The following is a 24,541-nucleotide window of genomic DNA, read 5'->3' as shown; positions in this document are numbered from 1 at the left end:
GGGTTCCCTTCAGTACCTGGTACACTGGAGGGGATACGGCCCTGAGGAGAGGATGTGGGTTCCGGCTGTGGATGTTAGTGCCAGCCGACTGGTGAGGGCTTTTCACAGATCCCACCCGGATAAATTTGGGCCGGGGTGTCCGGAGGTCACCCGTAGAAGGGCAGGTACTGTCATGCCCTGCTCAGGTTATGTGCGGAGGTCTGCCAGGTTAGCAGCACGTGTGTAGTTTTTTTGTTTTTGTTTTGGAGTTGAGCTGTATCCGCCTCCCTTCAGGTGCACTGGGTGGGGTCGTTTGTATGAGTTTAAATTACGCCCCAGTGTCCTGTGCGGGTTATAGCTTTTTTTTTTTTCTTGTGTGTGTTCTGTCTAGGCTGTTAGAGAGACGCCTGCCTCCTCCAGGTCTGAGGAAGCAAGCTATCTCTTTCCCCCTGTCACCATCTTAGGGATTTTAGGGAATCTTCAGCCTTAGGCACGGGGGCACATTTATTCCCACCTCTAGGGTCTGAACGTGGGCACAGAAGTCTAGGGAGAGCTGGTAGGGATTTGTAAGGAGGTGACCTTTATCCCCAGCTTCTCGCCTAGACACTTGTTTGTGGATTTCTGTTGTATCTTGTATCCTGTCGAGCGTGACACTGTCCTGGTAGTAATTAACGGCACGTTTCTGCTGGAGCAGCCTATCAAGCATATACAAGGTGGAGTTCCAGCGCGTCGGGCAGTCACAAATCGGACGTCTGACGGGCAAGTGGTGTCGCCGCTGAATGTCGGCAAGGCCGTGTAAGATCTTCTAAAATGGCCAGAGATTTTCCTGGCCTGCCGCAAGACATCCTGGACCCCGGGGTATTTGGCAACGAATCGCTGCACGACTAAGTTCAGGCACGTGTGTCATTTTGCCCTGTTTCAGCACGCTCAGCAGATTGGCACAGTTGTCGCACACCACTTTACCAACTGTCAAATTGAGCGGGGTTAGCCACTGATCGGCCTGTGACCACAGAGCTGAAAGGAGTGCAGGATCGGTGTGTCTCTCGGCTTCCAGGCACAACAGCCGCAGCACAGCATGACAATGTCTCACCTGGCACGTTGAATAGGTTCTGGGGAGCTTGGAGGGTGCAGTGGAAGAGGCGGTAGCAGTGGAAAAGGAGGAGTCAGCCGAGGAGGAGACGGAGGATGGAGCAGGAGTAGAAGAAGAGGCAGGCTTGCATGTAATCCGTGGCGGTAACACCAAATCCACGCGGGTGCAACGGGTTACATGCTTGACGGCTGTCAGAAGGATCACCCAGTGGGCAGTAAAAGTTATGTACCTTCCCTGCCCATGTTTGCTAGACCACGTGTCTGTGGTCAGATGTATCTAGGCACGGACACTGTGTGCCAGAGATATATTAACTTGCTGCTGAATGTGGCCATATAGTTTAGGGATGCCCTTCTGGGAGAAGTATTTCCTTCCAGGGACCTTCCATTGCGGTGTGCCAATGGCCACAAATTTTCTAAAGGCCTCCGAGTCCACCATTTTATATGGCAGTAGTTGGCGGGCTAGCAGTTCCGACAAGCCAGCAGTCAGCCGTTGGGCAAGAGGATTATCCAGCGTCATTATTTTTTTACACTCGAACATTTGGGCCACGGAAGCCTGCCTTGTGCCAGATGAACGCGACGACGACACGGTGGAAGGTGGAGTGGAGGACAATTGGGAGGAGAAGGAGAAGAGGCAGGACGTGGAGCGCCCGGAGTATGGTTTTGTGGGTTCTAATGGCGTTGCTCCTACTGGGCTCGGTGATGGGAGGCCAGGTGCCTTCTTAAGGTGGTCTCATCATCATTATTGACAAACAAATGGATCCCACAGGAGGTTGCCACGCTAATAATTCAAACAAGGAGAGAAAAATCAGGTGGTCTCTAGGACCTTAGCGTGTTTTTGCAGCCTCACCGGCAGTACATTAAAACTAGTCTTTATTATTTTTACTACTAAAAAGAACATATAAGTCTAGGGATCAAACAATTAAAACTATCAGGAAGCGGTCATGATCGGGAATATCAGTCTTTGTGGCTAAGATGTGTTTCACTTCTTACACCTATGTGACCCTATGGGTTTGGATCGCACACTTAGTGCCAACATGTATTAATTTAGGATCCCTGCACAACCTTCCTGCCTAAAAGCTGAAGCCTGCTTCCCTACATGTTTCGCCGAGCGATTCGGCGTCTTCAGGGGAACCTGTGAGTTTCCCCTGAAGACGCCGAATCGCTCGGCGAAACATGTAGGGAAGCAGGCTTCAGCTTTTAGGCAGGAAGGTTGTGCAGGGATCCTAAATTAATACATGTTGGCACTAAGTGTGCGATCCAAACCCATAGGGTCACATAGGTGTAAGAAGTGAAACACATCTTCTTAAGGCGGTCGTCCCTAGGTAAGTGTTGGGCTTACCGCGACTTATGCGTTGACAGCACAGGCTGCAGATGGCAACACTATTATCAGCAGCTGACACGTTAAAAAAAGCCCACACTGCAGAGCCATGTGCCGACGTCCTGGGAGCGCAAGATGTGACCGTGCATGGTGTATGGCTCGCTCCAGATACATTTGCAGTCTGCTTTTTGCCTCCTGTGCACTGCAAGTTCTACCTGCTTCTCCTCCTTCTCCTCCCTATCTGCTGCTCCGTCTCTCCCTCTGAACTCCCCTCCTCTTCCTCTCTTGTGAACACCCACGTGACGTCCAACGACAGATCATCATTGTCACCTTCACCACCACTGGCAATAGAGATCTCGGAGTAGGCAGCAACAGTGGGGACCTCCCTCCTTGGGCTGATCTGGGTACTGTCGTCAGACCAATGGGTGGCTGCCGTTGCTACCTCCTCTTCCTCATCCGATGCCAAGAATGGCTGCGCATCGGTAAGGTCTGGGAATGGATGAGAAAATAATTCCTCTGACTCGAGTGGAGGGGCTATGGTGGTGGTGGTGGTGTCTTTGGGGGTGCACACAGCAGAGAGTAAGGAGGGTGCAGATACAGAGGATGAAGAGGGTGCAGAAGCATAAGGCTGAGTGAGCCACTCAACCAACTCTGGTGCGCCCTTTGAAGTTATCGTACGCACATTCTCCAACTTCCCACTTAGGCTCCGGCCTGGTGCAACTGCCCGACCCCTACCATCCCTGCGGAACGGTCTGCCTCTTCCTCTGCCTGTCGTTTTCTAAATGACTCTGTCTAAGTCTGTAGAGAAGAGCAGTATTTGTGGAAGAAGGTATATCACAGGCCTCAATCAGTATTTGGTGGAAAAGGGTATATAGCAATAGCACTACTCAATCAGTATTTAGTGGAAGAAGGTAAATGGCACCCCTCAATCAGTATTTAGCGGAAACAGTTCTATGGCACCTCTCAATCAGTATTTGGCAGAAACAGATATATGGCACCCCTCAATCAGTATTTTGTGGAAGCAGGTGTATCGTAGCCCTAAATCAGTATTTGGTGGAAGAAGGTATATAGCAATAGCACCCCTCAATCAGTATTTTGTGGAAGAAGGTATATGGCAACCCTCAATCAGTATTTGGCGGAAACAGGTATATGGCACCCCTCAATCAGTATTTTGTGGAAGAAGGTGTATCGCAGTCCTCAATCAGTATTTGGTAGAAGAAGGTATATAGCAATAGCACCCCTTAATCAGTATTTTGTGGAAACAGGTATATGGCACCCCTCAATCAGTATTTTGTTGAATCAGGTGTATCGCAGCCCTCAATCAGTATTTGGTGGAAGAAGGTATATAGCAATAGCACCCCTTAATCAGTATTTTGTGGAAGCAGGTGTATCGCAGCCCTCAATCAGATTTTGGTGGAAGAAGGTATATAGCAATAGCACCCCTCAATCAGTATTTGGCAGAAACAGGTATATAGCACCCCTCAACCAGTATTTGGCGGAAACAGGTATATAGCACCCCTCAATCAGTATTTGGCGGAAACAGGTATATGGCACCCCTCAGTCAGTATTTTGTGGAAGCAGGTGTATCGCAGCCCTCAATTAGTATTTGGTGGAAGAAGGTATATATAAATAGCACCCCTCAATCAGTATTTGGCAGAAACAGGTATATAGCACCCCTCAGTTAGACCAACCAAAAAGAAACCTCAATAAAGTGCATAGATACACTGGGGTCTAGTACAAATTACTATAACCAAAAAAGAACAAAACTATTAACCCCATAAAAAATGAGGAGAACACTCATATAAAATATATGAAATTTATTAAGACATGAAATAAACATACAATAACAAAAGGCACAAGGTACTGGGAGGATGGGGCGCCCCGTGTAATGGAGCCACAAACCCTCACCCTCACAAATACCGTACTGACAGGGGAACGTGCCAAGAATACCGGGTGCTGAACCCCTCAATCAGTATTTGGCAGGAAACAGGTATATGGCTCCCCTCAATCAGTATTTGGTAGAAGCAGGTGTATCGCAGCCCTCAATCAGTATTTGGTGGAAGAAGGTATATAGCAATAGCACCCTTCAATCAGTTTTTAGTGGAAAAAGGTATATGGCACCCCTCAATCAGTATTTTGTGGAAGCAGGTGTATCGCAGCCCTCAATCAGTATTTGGTGGAAGAAGGCATATAGCAATAGCACCCCTCAATCAGTATTTGGCAGAAACAGGTATATAGCACCCCTCAACCAGTATTTGGCGGAAACAGGTATATAGCACCCCTCAATCAGTATTTGGCGGAAACAGGTATATGGCACCCCTCAGTCAGTATTTTATGAAAGCAGGTGTATCGCAGCCCTCAATCAGTATTTGGTGGAAGAAGGTATATAGCAATAGCAGCCCTCAATCAGTATTTTGTGGAGGAAGGTATATGGCACCCCTCAATCAGTATTTGGCAGAAACAAGTATATAGCACCCCTCAATCAGTATTTGGTGGAAACAGGTATATAGCACCCCTCAATCAGTATTTGGTGGAAACAGGTATATGGCACCCCTCAATCAGTATTTATATTATAGGTATATCACATCACTTCCTCAATTACTTTATTTGGGGGGCAACTGGTATATCACAACAGTTGCAATTAGTTATTCCAATAGCGTTTGTCCCTCTATCTAGCTGCGATATCTCAGCAGAACCGCACACAACTGCTGCACAATACAAATGCACTATATAGAAAGTATATTATAGGTACAGTATATCACACCCCTGCCTCAATCAGTTTTTTTGGGGGCAACTGGTATATCACACCAGTTGCAATTAGTTATTCCAATAGCGTTTGTCCCTCTGTGTGGCTGCAGTATCGCAACAGAACCGCACACAACTTCTGTACAAATGCACTTTCTATGTTAGAAAGTATATTATAAGTATATCACACCCCTCAGTATATCACACCTATCGATAGCACACCTATACCAGTCCTTAAAAGGACTTTTGTGGCCCTATTAGCTAGCGTTTGGTGTCCCTAACAGCCTGTCCCCGCTCCACACAGCAACCTCTCCCTATACTGGCAAAAAACAGAATGTAAAATGGCTGCCAGATCGGGTTCTGTTATAGGGTGGGGGTGCGTCCATGTGCTAAAACGTCTCAATTGGCTGTCCTGTCCCACCTGATGGATGTGTCAGGGGTCAAAGTTCTTTTTTATTTACAATTGGTCAATAGACCATAAATGTCCCTTGATTAGCACATGTTAATAAACATAAAATTTAACATTTATTGATTATTTCTTAAAACATTTAGAACGTCTGAATTTAAAAATATCAGCTCTGCCTGCTTTATGTATTTAATCGTCACTCAGGGTCGAATTGTGAGGTGTATCCACTAGGGGGCACTCTCCCCTATCTGCTTTTGGGATCTCTGTTTCATTATCATCCGCATTCAGCTGTTGCACACTGTTACTATCACAATGCGCTACCAACTAACGATTTTGTCCCCTCCTGTGGATACACTCCTTTATAATTGTGTCAACCAGACCTATGTTTGCTAGGCAATCGCTGCTTAAAAACACCCTATTAGCACTTTCTGCTCCCCGACATGTTTCGCCAACAGCTGTGGCGTCTTCAGGGGTATGAGCAGTGAATAGTGTGTTGGGGGCGGAGCCAGCCTTTTAAAACCTCCCTCCATGTGTCATGGTTCTAGGGACCAATCAGTACCTCTGTTTCTCTGGACTAATTCTATTGGCCTATCATTGTGTGTCTGACAATTGAGGCTCGATGCTGACTCCTCCCACTCTTTCAACTTCCAATAGGCATTAGTCTGCGCTACTTCTGTTGCGCTGACACTTAGTACCTGCGGCCGGGCTTGCTATTCTCTGCGCATGTCTGGGCACTCAGCACATAGCCTGGGTGATCTTATGTTTACACTTTCTCCCGATGTCGATATCACATACTCTCCCACGATCGTCCGGTATGTCACTTATCTGCACTTGTCAGATGACCCAAGTACTTACACTCTGCTTGCGAGTCATGCTGCATCTATTCATAACAGTGCCGTTCCATCAGGCTTCATTTGCGCATGCGCTGGTACATAGTCCCCAGCTGGTAACCCATACTTGCTATTGCGCATGTCGAAACACTTGGGTTCCGCTTGATGTCTTCGATCCGTTCTCCCACTGCATCTCCTCATGATGATACTACCGGCTTTCTGGCTTCTATTGCGCATGCACTAAGACTTGGTCTGTGATGGGTGAGCTAGACTTACTGTTGCCCATGTCAGATCACTAAGGTTCCATACACTGTCTCTGATTTATCTTCTACTTAGCTAGGTACTACTTTTCTGTGTGGTCTGTCATACATCTGATATCTCAATGTCCTCACTCGCTAATGTTATAGTCCTATTCTCTAGATGAGTGGACTACATATATATTATTGGGGGGGTCTTTTAGATCGATTAGTGGGTATGATTCCAAATTCCCTATATTTCCCCTATATAGTGTCCTTTGACTAACAGGAGGGACTATTCTCCCTCTACTCCTTTACTGACTGCTTCCCCTTCATTACTTATTAGATTTAGGGTATGTGTCCAAGTTGTATGTGGCTGCAGCGATCCTCGGGGTCTTGTTATTTAATTATAATACTGGTATATTTGTCAATTCACATGTTGTTGAATATTACATTTATTTTTATTTAATTTTTATTTTATATATATTTTATTTTTACTTTTTATATATTATTAATTTTTAATTTTTAATTTTTAATAGTAGTGCCCTCACCCCATAGTGATATAATATTAAGATTAGTGATGATTATAATTAAAAATTATTGGTGTTAGACCTCAACTAGTGTCCCTTGGATCTGTTGGAGTATTGGGTTGTAGTCCATGTATGCATCTATGTGCGTTTACTTTTTAATGCTTATTGTATCATCTTTAATACCTAATTTTATTACTTTTATTTTTATTAAAATTTTATTTTGTATCGGTTTCAGAGGTACATTGGTTCTCACTTGTCACCTGCTGATAAGCTTATATATGGTTCTCCTTGGTCAGGATAAACAATTTCGGCGCTATGCAAAAAAATATGGCGCGTGCGAATATCGCCCTATGTTCACATGTTCGGCGAATCGCGAATGAGCAAAGTTTTGCCGCGAAATGACCGCCGGGTGAACCACAAGGCCATCTTTACTTGTGGTCCTTTCTCTAATGAATCAGGGAATAATTAGTTATCAGTGTAAAAATTAAATTACCCAAGGAACATTCATATATCATCTGTCCATGCCATGTTGTACATGGATGCAATGATAACAAACATGCCCAATCCTTCTTTCCCCTGCCATCTGCCATCAGGAGATGTAGTGCATAATGTGTATGGGCACCTTTAACATTTTTATATTTTTATAATTCCATTTCTGTTTGTGTATGTCAAAATTGTGAAAAATGTCTTAAGGTCATAAGCATCAAATAGGTTAATCAAACAGTTTATCTTTTTTTTCTATTTATCAAACTATAGATATTTAAAGGGGTTCTGGACTTTGTTTAAACTGATGATCTATCCTCTGGATAGATCATCAGCTTCTGATCGGCGGGGGTCCGACACCCGGGACTCCTGCCGATCAGCTGTTTGAGAAGGCAGCGGCGCTGGCAGTAGTGCCGCGGCCTTCTCACTGTTTTCCGCTGGCCCAGTGACATCACGACTAGTATCCAATGGCCTGGGCGGGGCTAAGCTCCATTCAAGGGAACGTAGCTTAGCTGCGCCCAGGCCATTGATACTACTAGTCGTGACGTCACTGGCCCTGCAGTAAACAGCGAGAAGGCCGCGGCACTACTGCCAGCGCCGCTGCCTTCTCAAACAGCTGATTGGCGGGGGTCCCGGGTGTCGGACCCCCGCCGGTCAGATGCTGATGATCTATCCAGAGGACAAAGTGCAGAACCCCTTTAATGCTAACACACGAATGAAAAACCACAAAAAAATACTAATGCAGTCTCAAATACTAATGTAGTCAATATTACAAGTTATTGCTGTCAGAATGGACTAAAGCAAAAAAATAAAAAATAAACGTGCTTTAAAGGGGTTCTGCACTTTCATTTAACTGATGATCTATCCTCTGGATAGATCGACAGCAACTGATCGGCGGGGGTCCATCCCCCGGGACCCCCGCCGATCAGCTGTTTGAGAAGGCAGCGGCGCTCCAGCAACGCCGCGGCCTTCTCACTGTTTACTGCCGGCCCACTGACGTCATGACTAGTATCAACTAGCGTGGGCGAGGCTAAGCTCTGTTCACTTGAATGGAGCTTAGCCGCGCCCACGCTAGTTAATACTAGTCGTGACGTCAGTGGGCCGGCGGTAAACAGTGAGAAGGCTGCGGCGCTGCTGGAGCGCCGCTGCCTTCTCAAACAGCTGATCGGCGGGGGTCTCAGGTGTCAGACCTCCACCGATCAGAAACTGATGATCTATCCAGGGGATAGATCATCAGTTAAATGAAAGTGCAGAACCCCTTTAAGTATCTCTTCCCCTAAAGTTCTAGGGTTTTAATATTGATGACCTATCTGACAGATTTGGGGTTCCCTGGGACAAAAAAGTTTACAGATTTTAAAAAATATATTTTTTATTTCCATTCTCAGGTCTTAAAAGTGTCACCATCGCTCAACAAGATCAGATTCAATGTGTGAAAGAAGATAACCCTCTTAAAGGTTAGAGAATCTTTCTGAAGTTACAGTATCTCCAGCTGAACCGATACATTACATAATTAGAACTGCAATGATGAAAAGGAGAACTACAAATTATGGATGTTACACAAAAAGCCTGATATGTTACAGTGAAGCAATACTCCCTTTTTCTCATAGAAAAGAGAACAATTGAAGCTTGACTGTTTACATCAGACAGATATTCCACTAACCATAGACTTCTCAAAATGTAAGGTCAACTTTACACAAATATACCACTGAACTTTTAACTCGTACACAAACTGTTGTAATTCCTACACCGTTCACCTGATTTGGATGTAAATGCCCTCAAATTAAATCTGACAGTCTGCAGTTAAAGCACATCTTGTTCGTTTCATTTCAAATCCATTGTGGTGGTGTATAGAGCCAAAAATCGTAGAATTGTGTAGATGTCCCAATATTTATGGACCTGACGGTAGCACCCGATGACGCATGTTCGGATCATTCTTATTCCGGGAAAGCTGTGCTGAGGAAGGGACAGAGAGTGTAGGGAGTGATTTAAGAATATTTTTACCACCAAAACTTTTCAGAGACCCAAAAGTTATTTTAAGGACTATTGTGTGTGGCAGCAGCAATATCTTTTTTTTTAGCACAAACTGAGCTAAATAGCTAAAACTTTACAGACCCCCAGTCCTTCTAAGGACCATTGTGTGTGGCAGCAATATTTATTTTTAGCGCACCCTGCGCTAAATAGCGTACAATAGTTAGGCCGCTGCAGACAGAGACATTAGCTGTGTAAAGTGTGCACATCCAAGAAATATCTGTGACATCCATTGTACTTTTTCAATAGACGGTATTCGCTGCGGATAGTGACATTACCAGTGCCACGTGTCCAGTGTAACGTGTGCGCTTAATTTTTTTTATCTGTGACATACAGTGTCGTTTTTACGTAGACGCTTTGGACAGTGACATTACAGTGACATTACTGGTGGTACCTCTCCTGTATAATGTTTCCTCATTCCAAATACCTGTGACATTCCCTGTAATTTTTTATTAGCCGCTGGTGACAGCATTGACATTATCTGCGGGATATCTCCTGTGTGACGTTTCCACATCCCAAATACCTTTTCAAATTTTTTTGCGCATACACTTCCAAATCCTGCGCTACTGTACATGTGACAGACTTTCAAGCATATATAACATTTAATATGAAGAAGGCGAGCAGAAAGGGACGGGGAAGTGGCCGTGATGCTGATGGTGCACGCAGAGGCATAGAAAAACAAGAAAAACTATCATACATGATACCTAGCTTCATGTCCCAGTTTGCAGGGCGGCGCAGGACACCACTTTTGAAGTCAGACCAGTGCGACCAGTTGGTCGGTTGGATTGCACAGATAATGCTTCCAGTCGCTTAAGCACCACCCTGTCTTCCACCAAGTCCAGTCTCGGTAGCCAAGCGTCTGCTCAACACAATCCTCACCCAGATCCTCCTTCCTCCCACCATGGAGAGTCTGGGCAAACAAGTGATCCCACACTCGGCAATTCCGAGGAGCTATTTTCTGCGCCATTCCTTGAATTGGCCTTTTTGCCAAACACACTTGAAGAGGGACAGATCTTGTGCCCTGATTCCCAAACTCTTGAGCATCCCCAGTCACAAGAAGATGACGGTGGGGAACAGCAATTACTGTTTAATGAGGTGAATGATGATGATGAGACACAGTTGCCAATAAGTCAACGGCAATTACTGTCTCAAGAGGTTGATGAAGAGGATGAGACACAGTTGTCAATCACTGAGGTTCTGGTTAGGTCAACAATTCAGGAGGATGAGCAGAGTGAGGAAGTGGAAGAGGAGGTGGTGGACGATGAAGTCCTTGACCCAACCTGGGAAGGTGGAAAGCCGAGCGAGGACAGCAGTACAGAGGGGGGGGGGGGGGGATCTGCTGCACCGCAACAGGCTGGAATAGGCAGTGGGTGGCAAAAAGGAGAAGGCGGGCCACACCAAAGAGGCCCGCAACTGTTGCACGGAGCACCCCCTTGAGGAAATCTCCCTTGCCATGGGGTAGGTGTTCCGCAGTATGGCGCTTTTTTGAGGAAAGTGCGGACGACAAAATAATAGTAATTTGCAACCTGTGCCGTACCAAAATGAGCCGGGGCGTGAACACTATCAACCTCACCACCACCAACATGATCCGCCACATGGCATCCAAGCACCGTAATAAGAGGGCAGAACGCCTGGGTCCACAGTCTGTGTCTGAGGGTCACACCACTGCCTCCTATTCCCCTGTGTTATGTGCTGGCCAATCCCCTGTCAAAGGCGCAGGCCCGGATGCCTCCTGCCCTGCACCTGGACCTTCGCAAGCACCATCAGCAACTACATCCACTTCCATGTCCCAGCGCAGCGTCAAAATGTCCTTACCCCAGGCATTTGAACGCAAGCGCAAATACCCAGCCACCCACCCACAGGCCATAGCACTAAATGAGCAACTTTCCAAATTACTGGCCCTGGAAATGTTGCAGTTTAGGCTTGTGGACACTGAGGCCTTCCGCAGCCTGATGTCGGCGGCCGTCCTGCGTTACGCAGTCCTCAGCCGCCACTATTTTTCAAGGTATGCCATGCCCGCCCTACACCAACATGTGTCCTGTAACATCACACGTGCCCTGACCAACGCAGTTACTGAGAAGGTCCACATAACCACGGACACATGTACAAGTGCATTCGGCCAGGGACGCTACATTTCCCTGACCGCACACTGGGTGAACGTTGTGGATGCCGGGAGTGAGTCATACCCTGGGATGGCACAGGTGCTTCTGACGCTAAGGATTGCGGGCCCTAATTCCATCAGGGTTTCCACCACCACCTACATTAGTGGCTGCAACCCCCCCTTCTCCTCCTCCACTTCACCTTTGAATTCTCATCTTGCAGCACCAGTCAGCCAGTAGCTGGAAGCAGTGTAGCACTGTAGTGGGGAAGCGTCAACAGGCCGTACTGAAGCTGATCTGCTTAGGTGACAAACAGCACACCGCCGCAGAGCTGTGGCAAGGGATAAGAGACCAGACTGAGCTGTGGCTCTCGCCACTCAACCTAAAACCAGGCATGGTTGTGTCTGATAATGGCCGTAACTTGGTGGCGTATTTGGAGCTCGGCAAGCTCACACACATCTCATGCCTAGCCCACGTCTTAAACTTAGTGGTTCAGCGGTTTCTGAAAACCTACCCCAATTTGCCTCAGCTACTGGTGAAGGTGCGCCGTGTGTGTGCACATTTCCGCAAGTGATCTACAGTCATCTACAGTTGTGCGACGTGAGCATGCACTGAAACTCCACGTTCCACATGTTGGCCAGGCTTTCTGAGCAGCAGAGGGCAGTAGTGGTATACCAGCTGCAACATGGTCATCGCCTGCTTCTCCAGTCAGCTTCCGCTATTCACAAGTGAGGAGTGGGCATGGATGTCTGACCTCTGTGAGGTTTTAATAAACTTTGAGGAATCAACACAGATGGTGAGCGGTGATAACACTATTATCAGCGTAACTATCCCACTTCTGTGTCTACTCAAACGCTGACTGCTCACAATTAAGGACAACGCTTTGCATGTGGAAGAGGTGGAAATGGGGGAAGACATTACACAGGGTGATAGTCAGACCACCCTCAGTTTGTCTTCTCAGCGCTAATTGGACAATGAGGAGGAGGAGCAGGAGACGGTTGCCTCCACTACAGAGGGTAGTACCCATGGAAGTTTAATTTCATCTGTTCTGCGTGGGTGGGCAGAAGAGGAGGAAGAGGATGAGGAGATTGAGAGTCGTCTTCCTGATGACGACAGCGAAGTCTTGCCTGTTGGTATTTTGGCACACATTGCAGACTTCATGTTAGGCTGCCTTTCCAGCGACCCGCGCATTATACGCATTTTATACAACACAGATTACTGGTTGTTCACCCTTCTCGACCCCCGCTACAAAGAGAACTTCTCATCTCTCATTCCTCCGGTGGAGAGGACAAGCAAAACGGTGCAATACCAGAAGGTCCGTGTTGAAAAATTGCTCGAAAAATTTCCATCTGACAACGCTGGCGGCAGAGTCCGTAGTTCCTTGGGCAACCGAGGAGGGGAGACAAAGGGAACAAACAGCAGTTTCAACAGAGACAGGGCAACACTCTTCAAAGCCTGGGACAGTTTCATGACACCCCACCAGCACCCTCACCCTGATGCGCGGCCTACTGTCACAAGGAGGAAAACATTTTGGAAGATGGTGAAGGAGTACATAGCAGACCATGTCAGCATCCCCAATGATCCCTCAGTGCCTTACAAGTTATGGATGTCCAAGCTGGACACATGGCACGAACTGGCGCTCTACGCCTTGGAGGTGCTAGCCTGCCTTGCCACCAGTTTTTTGTCTGAGCGGGCATTTAGTGCTGCTAGTGGCATTATAACAGATAAGCGTATCCGCCTGTCAACTAAAAATGCTGACAGGTTGACTCGTATAAAAATGAACAAGGCCTGGATTGACCAAGACTTCTCAACTCCACCAGAGGAAAGCGGCTGAACATAAAGGCACTTTAAATGTGTTGTTTATAATGTACTGAATATACTGTATTCCTATGCACCCCTTCCACCACAAACAAGGGTATATGGTTGAATCTTCCTTTTCTCATCCTCCTCCTCTTCCATCATATCAACATGCTTATTCGTCGCAAATAATGCCCTCGCATATATGCCCTTTGCATATAATGTTTTATAGGGTCAGCTCACCTGCAGGCCCTCGCATATCATTTTTTAGAGGGCCAGCTCAGCTGCAGGCCCTCGCATATAATTTTTTAGAGGGTCAGCTCACCAGCAGGCCCCAACCTACAATATTTTACAGGGTCAGCTCACCTGCAGGCCCGCGCATATAATTTTTTAGAGGGTCAGCTCACCTGTAGGCCTTCACCTACAATCTTTGACAGGGTCAGCTCACCTGCAGGCTCTTGCATATAATATTTTACAGGGTCAGCTCACCAGCAGGCCCGCCCCTTAATATCTTTTACAGGGTCAGCTCACCAGCAGGCCCGCCCCTAAAATCTTTTACAGGGTCAGCTCACCTGCAGGCCCTCGCATATAATTTTTTAGGGGGTCAGCTCACCAGCAGGCCTTCACCTACAATCTTTTACAGGGTCATCTCAGCTGCAGGCCTTCACATATAGTTGTTTAGAGGGTCAGCTCACTAGCAGGCCTTCACCTAAAATCTTTCACAAGGTTCGGCTCACCAACAGGCCCACACCTAAAATCTTTTACAGGGTCAGCTCACCTGCAGGCCCTCGCATATAGTGTTTTACAGGGTCAGCTCACCTGCAGGCCCGCACCTAAAATCTTTTACAGGGTCAGCTCACCTGCAGGCCCTCGCATATAGTGTTTTACAGGGTCAGCTCACCAGCAGGCCCGCACCTAAAATCTTTTACAGGGTCAGCTCACCTTCAGGCCCTCGCATATAATTTTTTAGAGGATCAGCTCACCTGCAGTCCCGCACCTAAAATCTTTTACAGGGTCAGCTCACCTGCAGGCCCTTGCATTAAATTTTTTAGAGGGTCAGCTCACTAGCAAGCCTTCACCTACAATCTTTTACAGGGTCAGCTCATCTGCAGGCCCGCACCTAAAGTCTTTTACAGGGTCAGCTCACCTGCAGGCCCTTGCATATAATTTTTTAGTGGGTCAGCTCACCAGCAGGCCATTAATCATAATTTTTCAAGGTTGTATGATACCCTCCTTTATGTGTAATAAAGGGTGTATTGGAGCGCCGGTTCCTTGTAATTTTTGGCAGCCCTTTCCCTTAGTGCATAGGCTTTATGATTGTAGGAGTCCCACTACCTGAACAATTGTAACAGAATGTGAATGAGGCCCTCCTTTATGTGATATACATGTTGTATCGGAGTGCCTCTTCCTTGTAATTTTTGGCAAGTAAATATACAGAAAAGAATGTTTCCTAACAATTTTTCCTCCGTCTAAAATCGATTTTATCTTCAGTTTAGTGCGTATTATTGTCAGTCTGTAAAAGTGGGGTACTACTCGGACAACATCGTTCCCAGCAGAGACCTGGGAGTCCAAGATGCATCCAGACATCCACCCCATGCTGTTCCCAAAACATTTCAGTTGTGTTTCCATCAATTTAGGAACATTTCAAATTAACCACCCTCCCCTCTTCAGAGCAGGAGGTGCCTGGATTAATGCTCGGGTTCTCCCATTGACTTCCATTGTGCTTGGGTGCTCAATAGAGCAACCGAGCATCCTGAGGTGTTCGGTTCGAGCCCCCGAGCACTATGGTGCTCGATCAACTCTAGTTGGTACCCTTCAATTAAACAAAGAAAAACTCACAGTGGTCAGTAAAATAACTTGAAACTGACAAATAATGTACAGAATAAGAATAATACAGAATAATGTATACAACAAACTAATAAAACTGGTCTGGACAAATATGGTACCCTTAACTTAATATTTTGTTGCACAACCATTTGAGGCAATCACTGCAAGCCTGCAATCATGTGATTTCTGTAACATTCATTCACCTGTCCACAGGTATTTTGGCCCACTTCTCGTGAGCAAACAGCTCTAGATGTCAGGTTTGTAGCGTGCCTTCTCCAGACACATGTTTCAGCTCCTTCCACAGATGTTGAATAGGATTTAGATCAGGGCTTATCGAAGGTGTGTTTTGGGTTATTATCTTGTTGGAGGACCCATGACCGGTGAAAGAGACCAAGCTTTCTGATGCTGGGCAGAATTGCTTCAAAGTCTTGAGATTTCATTGCATCCTGCACAGATTCAAGACACCATGTACCAGATGGATCAAAGCAGCCCAATAGCATAATTGAGAGCCTCCGCCATGTTTCATAGTAGGTACAATGTTCTTTTCCTTGTATGCTTCATTTTTGCATTTGTGAACATAGAGCTGATGTGACTTGCCAAAAGGTCCAAAGGACATTCTCCCAGAACATTGGTTTCCTCCTTGGTTGTCTTCTATTACAGGGGTTTTCCAAGATTTTAATACTGATGACCTATCCTGAGGATAAGCCATCAGTATCTGATTGGTGGGGGTCCGACACTCGAGACCCATGCTGATCAGCTGTTTGAGAAGGCACCGGCGCTCCTTCAAGCATCTCAGCCTTCTATTAGCAATTACTAGGCCAGTGATGACACGTTGTACTTGGTAAGTAGCAAGAAGGCCGTGGCATTCACAGGATCACTGGTACCTTCTCAAACAGCTAATCAGCGGAAGTAGTGGCTGTTGGACACCCACCGAACAGATACTGATGACCTATCCTGAAGATAGATCATCCGTGTTCAAATCTTTTAAGTCCACTTTGGATAAGACAAAAACACATGATGTGATATGACACTGATGTACCTTAACCTTAGAGTTCACCTCTAATCTCTTTGGAAGTTGTTTTGGGCTCTTTGTCACATTTTGTATTATCCATCTCTTCAATTTGTCATCAATTTTCTTACGGCCACTTTCAGGCAGGTTGGCTACAGTCCCGTAAACCTTAAACTTCTGAATATTATGTGCAACTGTAGTAGCAGGGACATCAAGCTGTTTGGAGCTGTTTAACCTATAATTTTCTTTCTAATCCCGAGACAACTCTCTCCTTAGCTTTCTTTGGTCCATGCTCAGTGTGATACTCACCATGAAACCAAACAGCACAGTGACTACTTTTCACAATCTAAATAGGCAGACTGACTGAATACAAGTTTGAAAATACATGTGATGCTAATTATAGGACACACCATAGTTTAACATATCCCTTTTCAATTTTTTCTAGGGGTACCATCATTTTTGTCCAGGCCAGTTTCATTCGTTTTTTTTTTTTTATTGTTCTGTTGAACACAATTCAAAACCAATGTCTGATTTTCAATGGCTGACTTTCAGTAATTTAAAAATTTATTATTACTTTTATCAGTTTCAAGTTGTTTCAGTGACCATTGTGGGTTTTTCTTTCTTTAATGGAAGGGTACCAACAATTTTGCGCACCTGTGTATTTGCACCTTCTCAGCCATTTCTACTATTGTCCTAATGCATTTAACAAAAATGAAGCAACTTTCCAGGTGTTGATTAAAATATCCAATCATTTTCTACTGTAGATTTCATTCCAGAGCAGGGACAGCTGGATGAAGCTACTAATTTATGACAATGCCTGCACCTTGTCATAAATTAGACGCATCCTCAGGTAGTGCAGGTGATTTCAAAGCATAAAACTCCATTCTTTGATAAATCACCCCCTTTGTGTCTACAGTACAGCTGCTATGCAGACCTATGCATCTCTGTGGTAACAAATAGCAGACATACCCTGTGTAGTCTGATCCTGCACTCATAATTCCTTCTATTTGCACCCTACCTTATGACCAGTGGCGTAGCTAGAAGTGACTGGGCCCCACAGCAAATTTTTGTATGGGCCCCCCACGCTTCGCAACTCCCTCCTCCTGTGTAAACCCCACTCCTTTGGCTAGTCACGATCTAGACCAGACCAGGCTGCCACTCCATCCTTTTCTTATATAATATATATATATATACAGTACAGACCAAAATTTGGACACACCTTCTCATTCAAAGAGTTTTCTTTATTTTCATGACTATGAAAATTGTAGATTCACACTGAAGGCATCAAAACTATGAATTAACACATGTGGAATTATATACATAACAAACAAGTGTGAAACAACTGAAAATATGTCATATTCTAGGTTCTTCCAAGTAGCCACCTTTTGCTTTGATTACTGCTTTGCACACTCTTGGCATTCTCTTGATGAGCTTCAAGAGGTAGTCCCCTGAAATGGTTTTCACTTCACAGGTGTGCCATGTCAGGTTTAATAAGTGGGATTTCTTGCCTTATAAATGGGGTTGGGACCATCAGTTGCGTTGAAGAGAAGTCAGGTGGATACACAGCTGATAGTCCTACTGAATAGACTGTTAGAATTTGTATTATGGCAAGAAAAAAGCAGCTAAGTAAAGAAAAACGAGTGGCCATCATTACTTTAAGAAATAAAGGTCAGTCAGTCAACCGAAAAATTGGGAAATTTTTTTAAGTAAGGGCTATTTGACCATGAAGGAGAGTGATGGGGGGCTGCGCCAGATGACCTGGCCTCCACAGTCACCGGACCTGAACCCAATCGAGATGGTTTGGGGTGAGCTGGACCGCAGAGTGAAGGCAAAAGGGCCAACAAGTGCTAAGCATCTCTGGGAACTCCTTCAAGACTGTTGGAAGACTATTTCAGGGGACTACCTCTTGAAGCTCATCAAGAGAATGCCAAGAGTGTGCAAAGCAGTAATCAAAGCAAAAGGTGGCTACTTTGAAGAACCTAGAATATGACTGTTTCACACTTGTTTGTTATGTATATAATTCCACATGTGTTAATTCATAGTTTTGATGCCTTCATAGTCATGAAAATAAAGAAAACTCTTTGAATGAGAAGGTGTGTCCAAACTTTTGGTCTGTACTGTATATACACACACACACTGTCTGTCATGTAGTGTCATTGTACAGGGCAGCCTCCCATTTCTGCCCACTGTTCCGCCATGTACTAGTGCTTATTATGGCACATATAAGGGCACAACCTCTGCATATATAAGAGTAACAAAATAAGCAGTAGTAGATGGCAGAACAGCAAGCAGTGGACGCAGACAGGGGCCAGGGGGGCACAGGCCAGGGGGGCACAGACAAGGTCCGGGGTAGGGACAGGCAAGATCCAGGGGGGTTCGCAGACAAGGGCCAGGGGGGCACAGGCCAGGGCCAGGGGCGCAGAGAAGGGTCAGGGGCTGCACTGAAAGGGCCAGGGTGGCGCACACAGGGGCCAATTGGGCACAGACAAGGGCTAGGGAGGTGCACACAGGGGCCAGGTGCACAGACAAAGGCCAAGGGGGGCACAGATAAGGGCCAGGGGCGCAGACAAGGGCCGGGGGGCACAGATAAGGGCCAGGAGCGCAGACAAGGGTCAGGGAGGGGGCACAGATAGGGGCCAGGGCACAGGGGTGAAGACAGGGGCCAGGGAGGTGCAGACATAGGCCAGGGGGGCACAGATAAGGGCCAGGGGTGCAGGAACATACAGGGCCCAGAGGGGTGCAGCCGCTCAGATAAGAGTCAGGCCAGGAATGTGCTGAAAGAGCCAGGGAGGAGCAAGGGGGGCACACAGGCAGCGGGCACAGACATACCTGAAAAGCACAGTGACTGATGTGCGCTGCGCTGCTGTTTCTCACGCCTGCTGCTCCCTCCTCCTCCTCAGGTCAGGTCAGAACTTGGTAGGCGGGCCTAATTAGACCAGCGCGATGCTGGCTTGTACCAGCTTGCGCTGTCTGACAGTAAGATGCACCGGGGGGTGGGGCTGCACTGTATGTGAAGGGGTCGCCGCTGTATTAAATAATCTGAGACTTGTCAGGCCGGGCCCCCTGCTTCCCCGGTAGTTATGCCACTGCTTACAGCTAAAAGAAAGAGAGTATGACTGCAGGATCAGACTACACAAGGCTTGTTTGCTGTCTGTTACTGTAGTGTCCCACTAGGTAGGCGTGGGCACTACACAAGGGTCAATTGGTTTGCGTGTTACTTCTACTCATAAAGCACAGTGATCTTATATTTAACTATGCATTTAAGGTATTTTCTATGTGTTTTTACATGCAATGTTTCCCCTGTATTATGCCTTGCAGGCCTATTAGGGTGTAGTTAGGCATCCTAGACACTAGAGGGAGATAGGGAGCCACTAGTATAAATGTCCAGGCCCAGACAGGGAGGAGTTAGTTCATAGTCAGGAGTCTGTGGAGACAGAAGTGAGAAGGCACCAGCCAGAGATATGCTGAGGGCCTCCTCCTGACATGCAGCTGGACAGTCCTGGTTTCTAGTTGCCCTAGGAGGCTATGAAGAGTACAGCCTGCCTGGAGACCAGATATTCAGCCAACTCAGTTGAGATACCCCAGTAGTAGGACAGGACCTCCTGGGAGAAACCTGCAGCCACCCTTAACAGCCAGCAGTGAAAACAGCTAAGAAACAAAGGTACTGTAACCTTAAAGCAAGTGCCAATACTGGAGGAAGGAATTTATACCAAGGATTTAAGCCAGCAATTAGGCATCCGGGCCTTTGGATCCAGCCAGCTAGAATAGCTGAAGGGGATAGAGCAGCGTTGCACTGCAAAGTATTAGTTGTATACCCTCCAAGTATCTTGCAAGATTGAAACCTGCTGTGGTATAAACCTGCTGTGAATTTGGAGCTGTAAAGGACTGCATTAACATCTTCTGTAACTGCATGTACAAAGTTGCACCGTTTTCACCAAGTAAAGCAACGTTTGGTTTACCCACTGCGTACTCATTTACTACTCCTACAAATCGGTGTGCCACCGTTACAGGCACTGGCGTCACGAATCTTAAAAGGGACCTTGCTTCAGGCACTCTAAACACCTGCAACATCCAGGGCACCTCACACAACATCAGGCCAGGTCTCTACATACCGAGTGTGCCCCAGAGGAACTGTGTCTACCTCTCCTTCACTGCCGCATGCCTGCCCAGGGTTCTCCAATACAGTGAGCAACACTCGATTGCCCATAACCGTGACCTCGCATCGCTATACCCTGCAGGTCTGGCGTGCTGCATTACCATGACGACTGTTTCTGCACAAGAGTAAATGAAATAAAACAATTTTTTTTTTACTCAAGACTTATTGCAAAATTGCTTGATTTTTCATTTTTGATGCCTTGGATAATATAGAAAAGGGACAAAGGGAAGTTTATTTGTCAGCTTAATGGAAGACTCAACCATAATGGCCATCGATTGTAGACTTCCAATCATAAAAAGGAGCAATATCATTGTACAAAAACAAAACAGCATTATGCTGTTTCATGCCAATGATGCTCTATATTGTGCAGTAGATGACAAAATGGTACCCATGATATGTGATGGAAACCAATGACAGCAGGGAATCTATTTAATGTTTCTTTCATTATCCCCTTACCAGAGACCAAAGAGTGACAGGGTTAAAAACAAATAAAACTGCACATCTCACCACCACATTAAGAGATTTGGATCAGGTATACACACATTTAGAACTATTATGGTCACAGATGATGTTCAGATCTTTCCATAGATTTGTAGTCAATCTCCACTTTGTGTTTCTATGGACAACCTCACATCACAGATGATATGCTAAACATCTTGAAAAAAATTGAACAAATTACGCAATAGTGAGGTACCATTAACACATGGTCATCAGTGCAAGATCCAGTATACTCACAGGATGAAGATCTTTCAATCACGTTACTCAAATATTCCCACTTCAGCTACCCCCAGGAGATTCAATTATTATTTTATTTGTCCTCCTTACGTCAAGGACTTGCAAAAGGATTGCAACACTGAAGCAGCAGCAGGGAACTGTCATGTCAAATATGCTGTATAATAAATTGTGCATATTTGACCGTTCCTTGGCATTGCGTCACTATTGTGATTTTTTTGCATGTCCTTGACTTAAGGAGAGGCAGATTCTACAGTCAGGTCCATAAATATTGGGACATCGACACAATTCTAACATTTTTGGCTCTATACACCACCACAATGGATTTGAAATGAAAAGAACAAGATGTGCTTTAACTGCAGACTGTCAGCTTTACATCCAAATCAGGTGGACGGTGTAGGAATTACAACAGTTTGCATATGTGCCTCCCACTTGTTAAGAAACCAAAAGTAATGGGACAGAATAATAATCATAAATCAAACTTTCACTTTTTAATACTTGGTTGCAAATCCAAAACGCATAGACATCACCAGACGCTGGGTTTCATCCCTGGTGATGCTCTGCCAGGCCTCTACTGCAACTGTCTTCAGTTCCTGCTTGTTTTTGGGGCATTTTCCCTTCAGTTTTGTCTTCAGCAAGTGAAATGCATGCTCAATCGGATTCAGGTCAGGTGATTGACTCGGCCATTGTATAACATTCCACTTCTTTCCCTTAAAAAACTCTTTGGTTGCTTTTGCAGTATGCTTTGGGTCATAGTCCATCTGCACTGTGAAGCGCCGTCCAATGAGTTCTGAAGCATTTGGCTGAATATGAGCAGATAATATTGCCCGAAACACTTCAGAATTCATCCTGCTGCTTTTGTCAGCAGTCACATCATCAATAAATACAAGAGAACCAGTTCCATTGGCAGCCATACATGCCCACGCAATTACACTACCACCACCATGCTTCACTGATGAGGTGGTGTGCTTAGGATCATGAGCAGTTCCTTTCCTTCTCCATACTCTTCTCTTCCCATCACTCTGGTACAAGTTGATCTTGGTCTCATCTGTCCATAGGATGTTGTTCCAGAACTGTGAAGGCTTTTTTAGATGTCGTTTGGCAAACTCTAATCTGGCCTTCCTGTTTTTGAGGCTCACCAATGGTTTACATCTTGTGGTGAACCCTCTGTATTCACTCTGGTGAAGTCTTCTCTCGATTGTTACTTTGACACACATACACCTACCGGAGAGTGTTCTTGATCTGGTCAACTGTTGTGAAGGGTGTTTTCTTCACCAGGGAAAGAATTCTTCAGTCATCCACCACAGTTGTTTTCTGTGGTCTTCCGGGTCTTTTGGTGTTGCTGAGCTCACCAGTTCGTTCCTTCTTTTTAAGAATGTTAAAGGAGGCATTTGGGGCAGACCCCTGGACATGGCCATACTTACCTCCTCCCCGCCACTGAGTTCCGGTTCCTTTACTTTACTGCCACCACCTCACCACTCCAGTCCCTGTGTGTCAACATTTGGTTTTATGGCCCCTGCAGCCAATCACTGGCCGTAGCGGGGACACATCACCCTTGCGTCACATGATCCATTGAAGTGACGCAAGGGGGACATTTCATCACTGCGGCCATTGATTAGCTGTAGCAGCCATCAGACCAGATGTTGACATACAAGGTCTAAAGCGCTGCACTGGCACCAGGGGAGCAAATAAGTATGTTTCCCTCCTCAGGTCCAGCCACGTGGGGGGTTCTGCCCAAAAAGCCCCAAAGATGGAAATCCCCCGGGCGAGATTTCCACGCGGGTGCAATGCGGGAGGTGAACGCATTGCACCCCCACTGAATCCGGACCCATTAATTTCTATGGGGCTGTGCACATGAGCTGTGATTTTCACGCATCACTTGTGCGTTGCGTGAAAATCGCAGCATGCTCTATATTCTGCGTTTATCACGCAACGCAGGCCCCATAGAAGTGAATGGGGCTGAGTGAAAATCGCAAGCATCCGCAAGCAAGTGCAGATGCGGTGCGATTTTCATGCACGGTTGCTAGGAGACGATCGGGATGGAGACCCGATCATTATTATTTTCCCTTATAACATGGTTATAAGGGAAAATAATAGCATTATGAATACAGAATGCATAATACAATGGCGCTGGAGGGGTTAAAAAAAAATAAAAAACATTTTTACTCACCTTAATCCACTTGATCGCGGAGCCGGCATCTCTTCTGTCTTCTTCTTTGCTGTGTACAGGAAAAGGACCTGTGGTGACGTCACTCCGGTCATCACATGGTCCATCACATGATCTTTTACCATGGTGATGGATCATGTGATGGACCATGTGATGACCGGAGTGACGTCACCACAGGTCCTTTTCCTGTACACAGCAAAGAAGAAGACAGAAGAGATGCCAGCTGCGCGAGCAAGTGGATTAAGGAGAGTTAAATTATTTTTTCATTTTTTTAACCCCTCCAGCGCTATTGTACGATACATTCTGTATTAAGAATGCTATTATTTTCCCTTATAACCATGTTATAAGGGAAAATAATACAATCTACTCAACCCCGATCCCAAACCCGAACTTCTGTGAAGAAGTTTGGGTTTGGGTACCAAACATGCAGATTTTCTGACGAGCGTGCAAAACGCATTACAATGTTTTGCACTCGCGTGGAAAAATCACGCATGTTCCCGCAACGCACCCGCACCTTTTCCCGCAACGCCCGTGTGAACCCAGCCTAAAGGGGGTGATTACGCATTACAAACACATGCGGCATTCTAATTGTCTAATTCAGGGAACCATCTTCAGTGGTCGACTAAGGTACAAGATGTGTCACACGGCACCATTTAGTCCATAAGGCAGGGAATATACTGTAACTCCAGGGTCTAGTGGCAAAATCACTATGTCAAAATTAAATAATGGCTTAAATGTGTATACACTAGAAAAAGAAAGCCACTCATTTCTTTCGAGCTGCTCTTTTCACCATCTATGGTTCCATCCGCATTGCTTCTGGTCCCCTGTGACCCAAAAGTGTGGCGTCTCATCCGTCATCACATTCGCCACTGCAATCCTTCACTGGCCTAAGTGGTCATGTGCCGTTTGTGTTTACGTCACCACTGAGGCCCGTGAATGGCTCCGGCGGTGCAAATGAAGACGGACAAGGGAACCAAAAACAGTGGAAATAGGATGTAAACCTAAAGCCAATCTCTAGTTAGCAATGCTATAACCAATTGATGACAGAGATTGATCCACAGATGATTGCCTTCCAATATGTCTGGAAAGTACATTTCCTGCGTTGTCAGA

The 24,541-nt window shown here is 46.0% G+C and overlaps 1 protein-coding gene across 1 annotated transcript in view; it reads left to right on the top strand.

Moving 5' to 3' along the window:
* Nucleotides 1-24,541, top strand: part of LOC120986221 (adhesion G protein-coupled receptor E3-like) — a 205,694-nt gene that overhangs the window by 40,861 nt on the left and 140,292 nt on the right. Inside the window, exon 2 of the mRNA XM_040414660.1 lies at nucleotides 9,002-9,070. Within this exon, the coding sequence (XP_040270594.1) occupies nucleotides 9,002-9,070 (69 nt within the window). The remainder of the gene's footprint in view (nucleotides 1-9,001; nucleotides 9,071-24,541) is intronic.

This window comes from Bufo bufo, chromosome 1, assembly GCF_905171765.1.
Source record: "Bufo bufo chromosome 1, aBufBuf1.1, whole genome shotgun sequence".
NCBI lineage: Eukaryota > Metazoa > Chordata > Amphibia > Anura > Bufonidae > Bufo > Bufo bufo.
The sequence above is the reverse complement of the archived record's forward strand: the minus strand, read 5'-3'. Positions and strand labels throughout refer to the sequence as shown.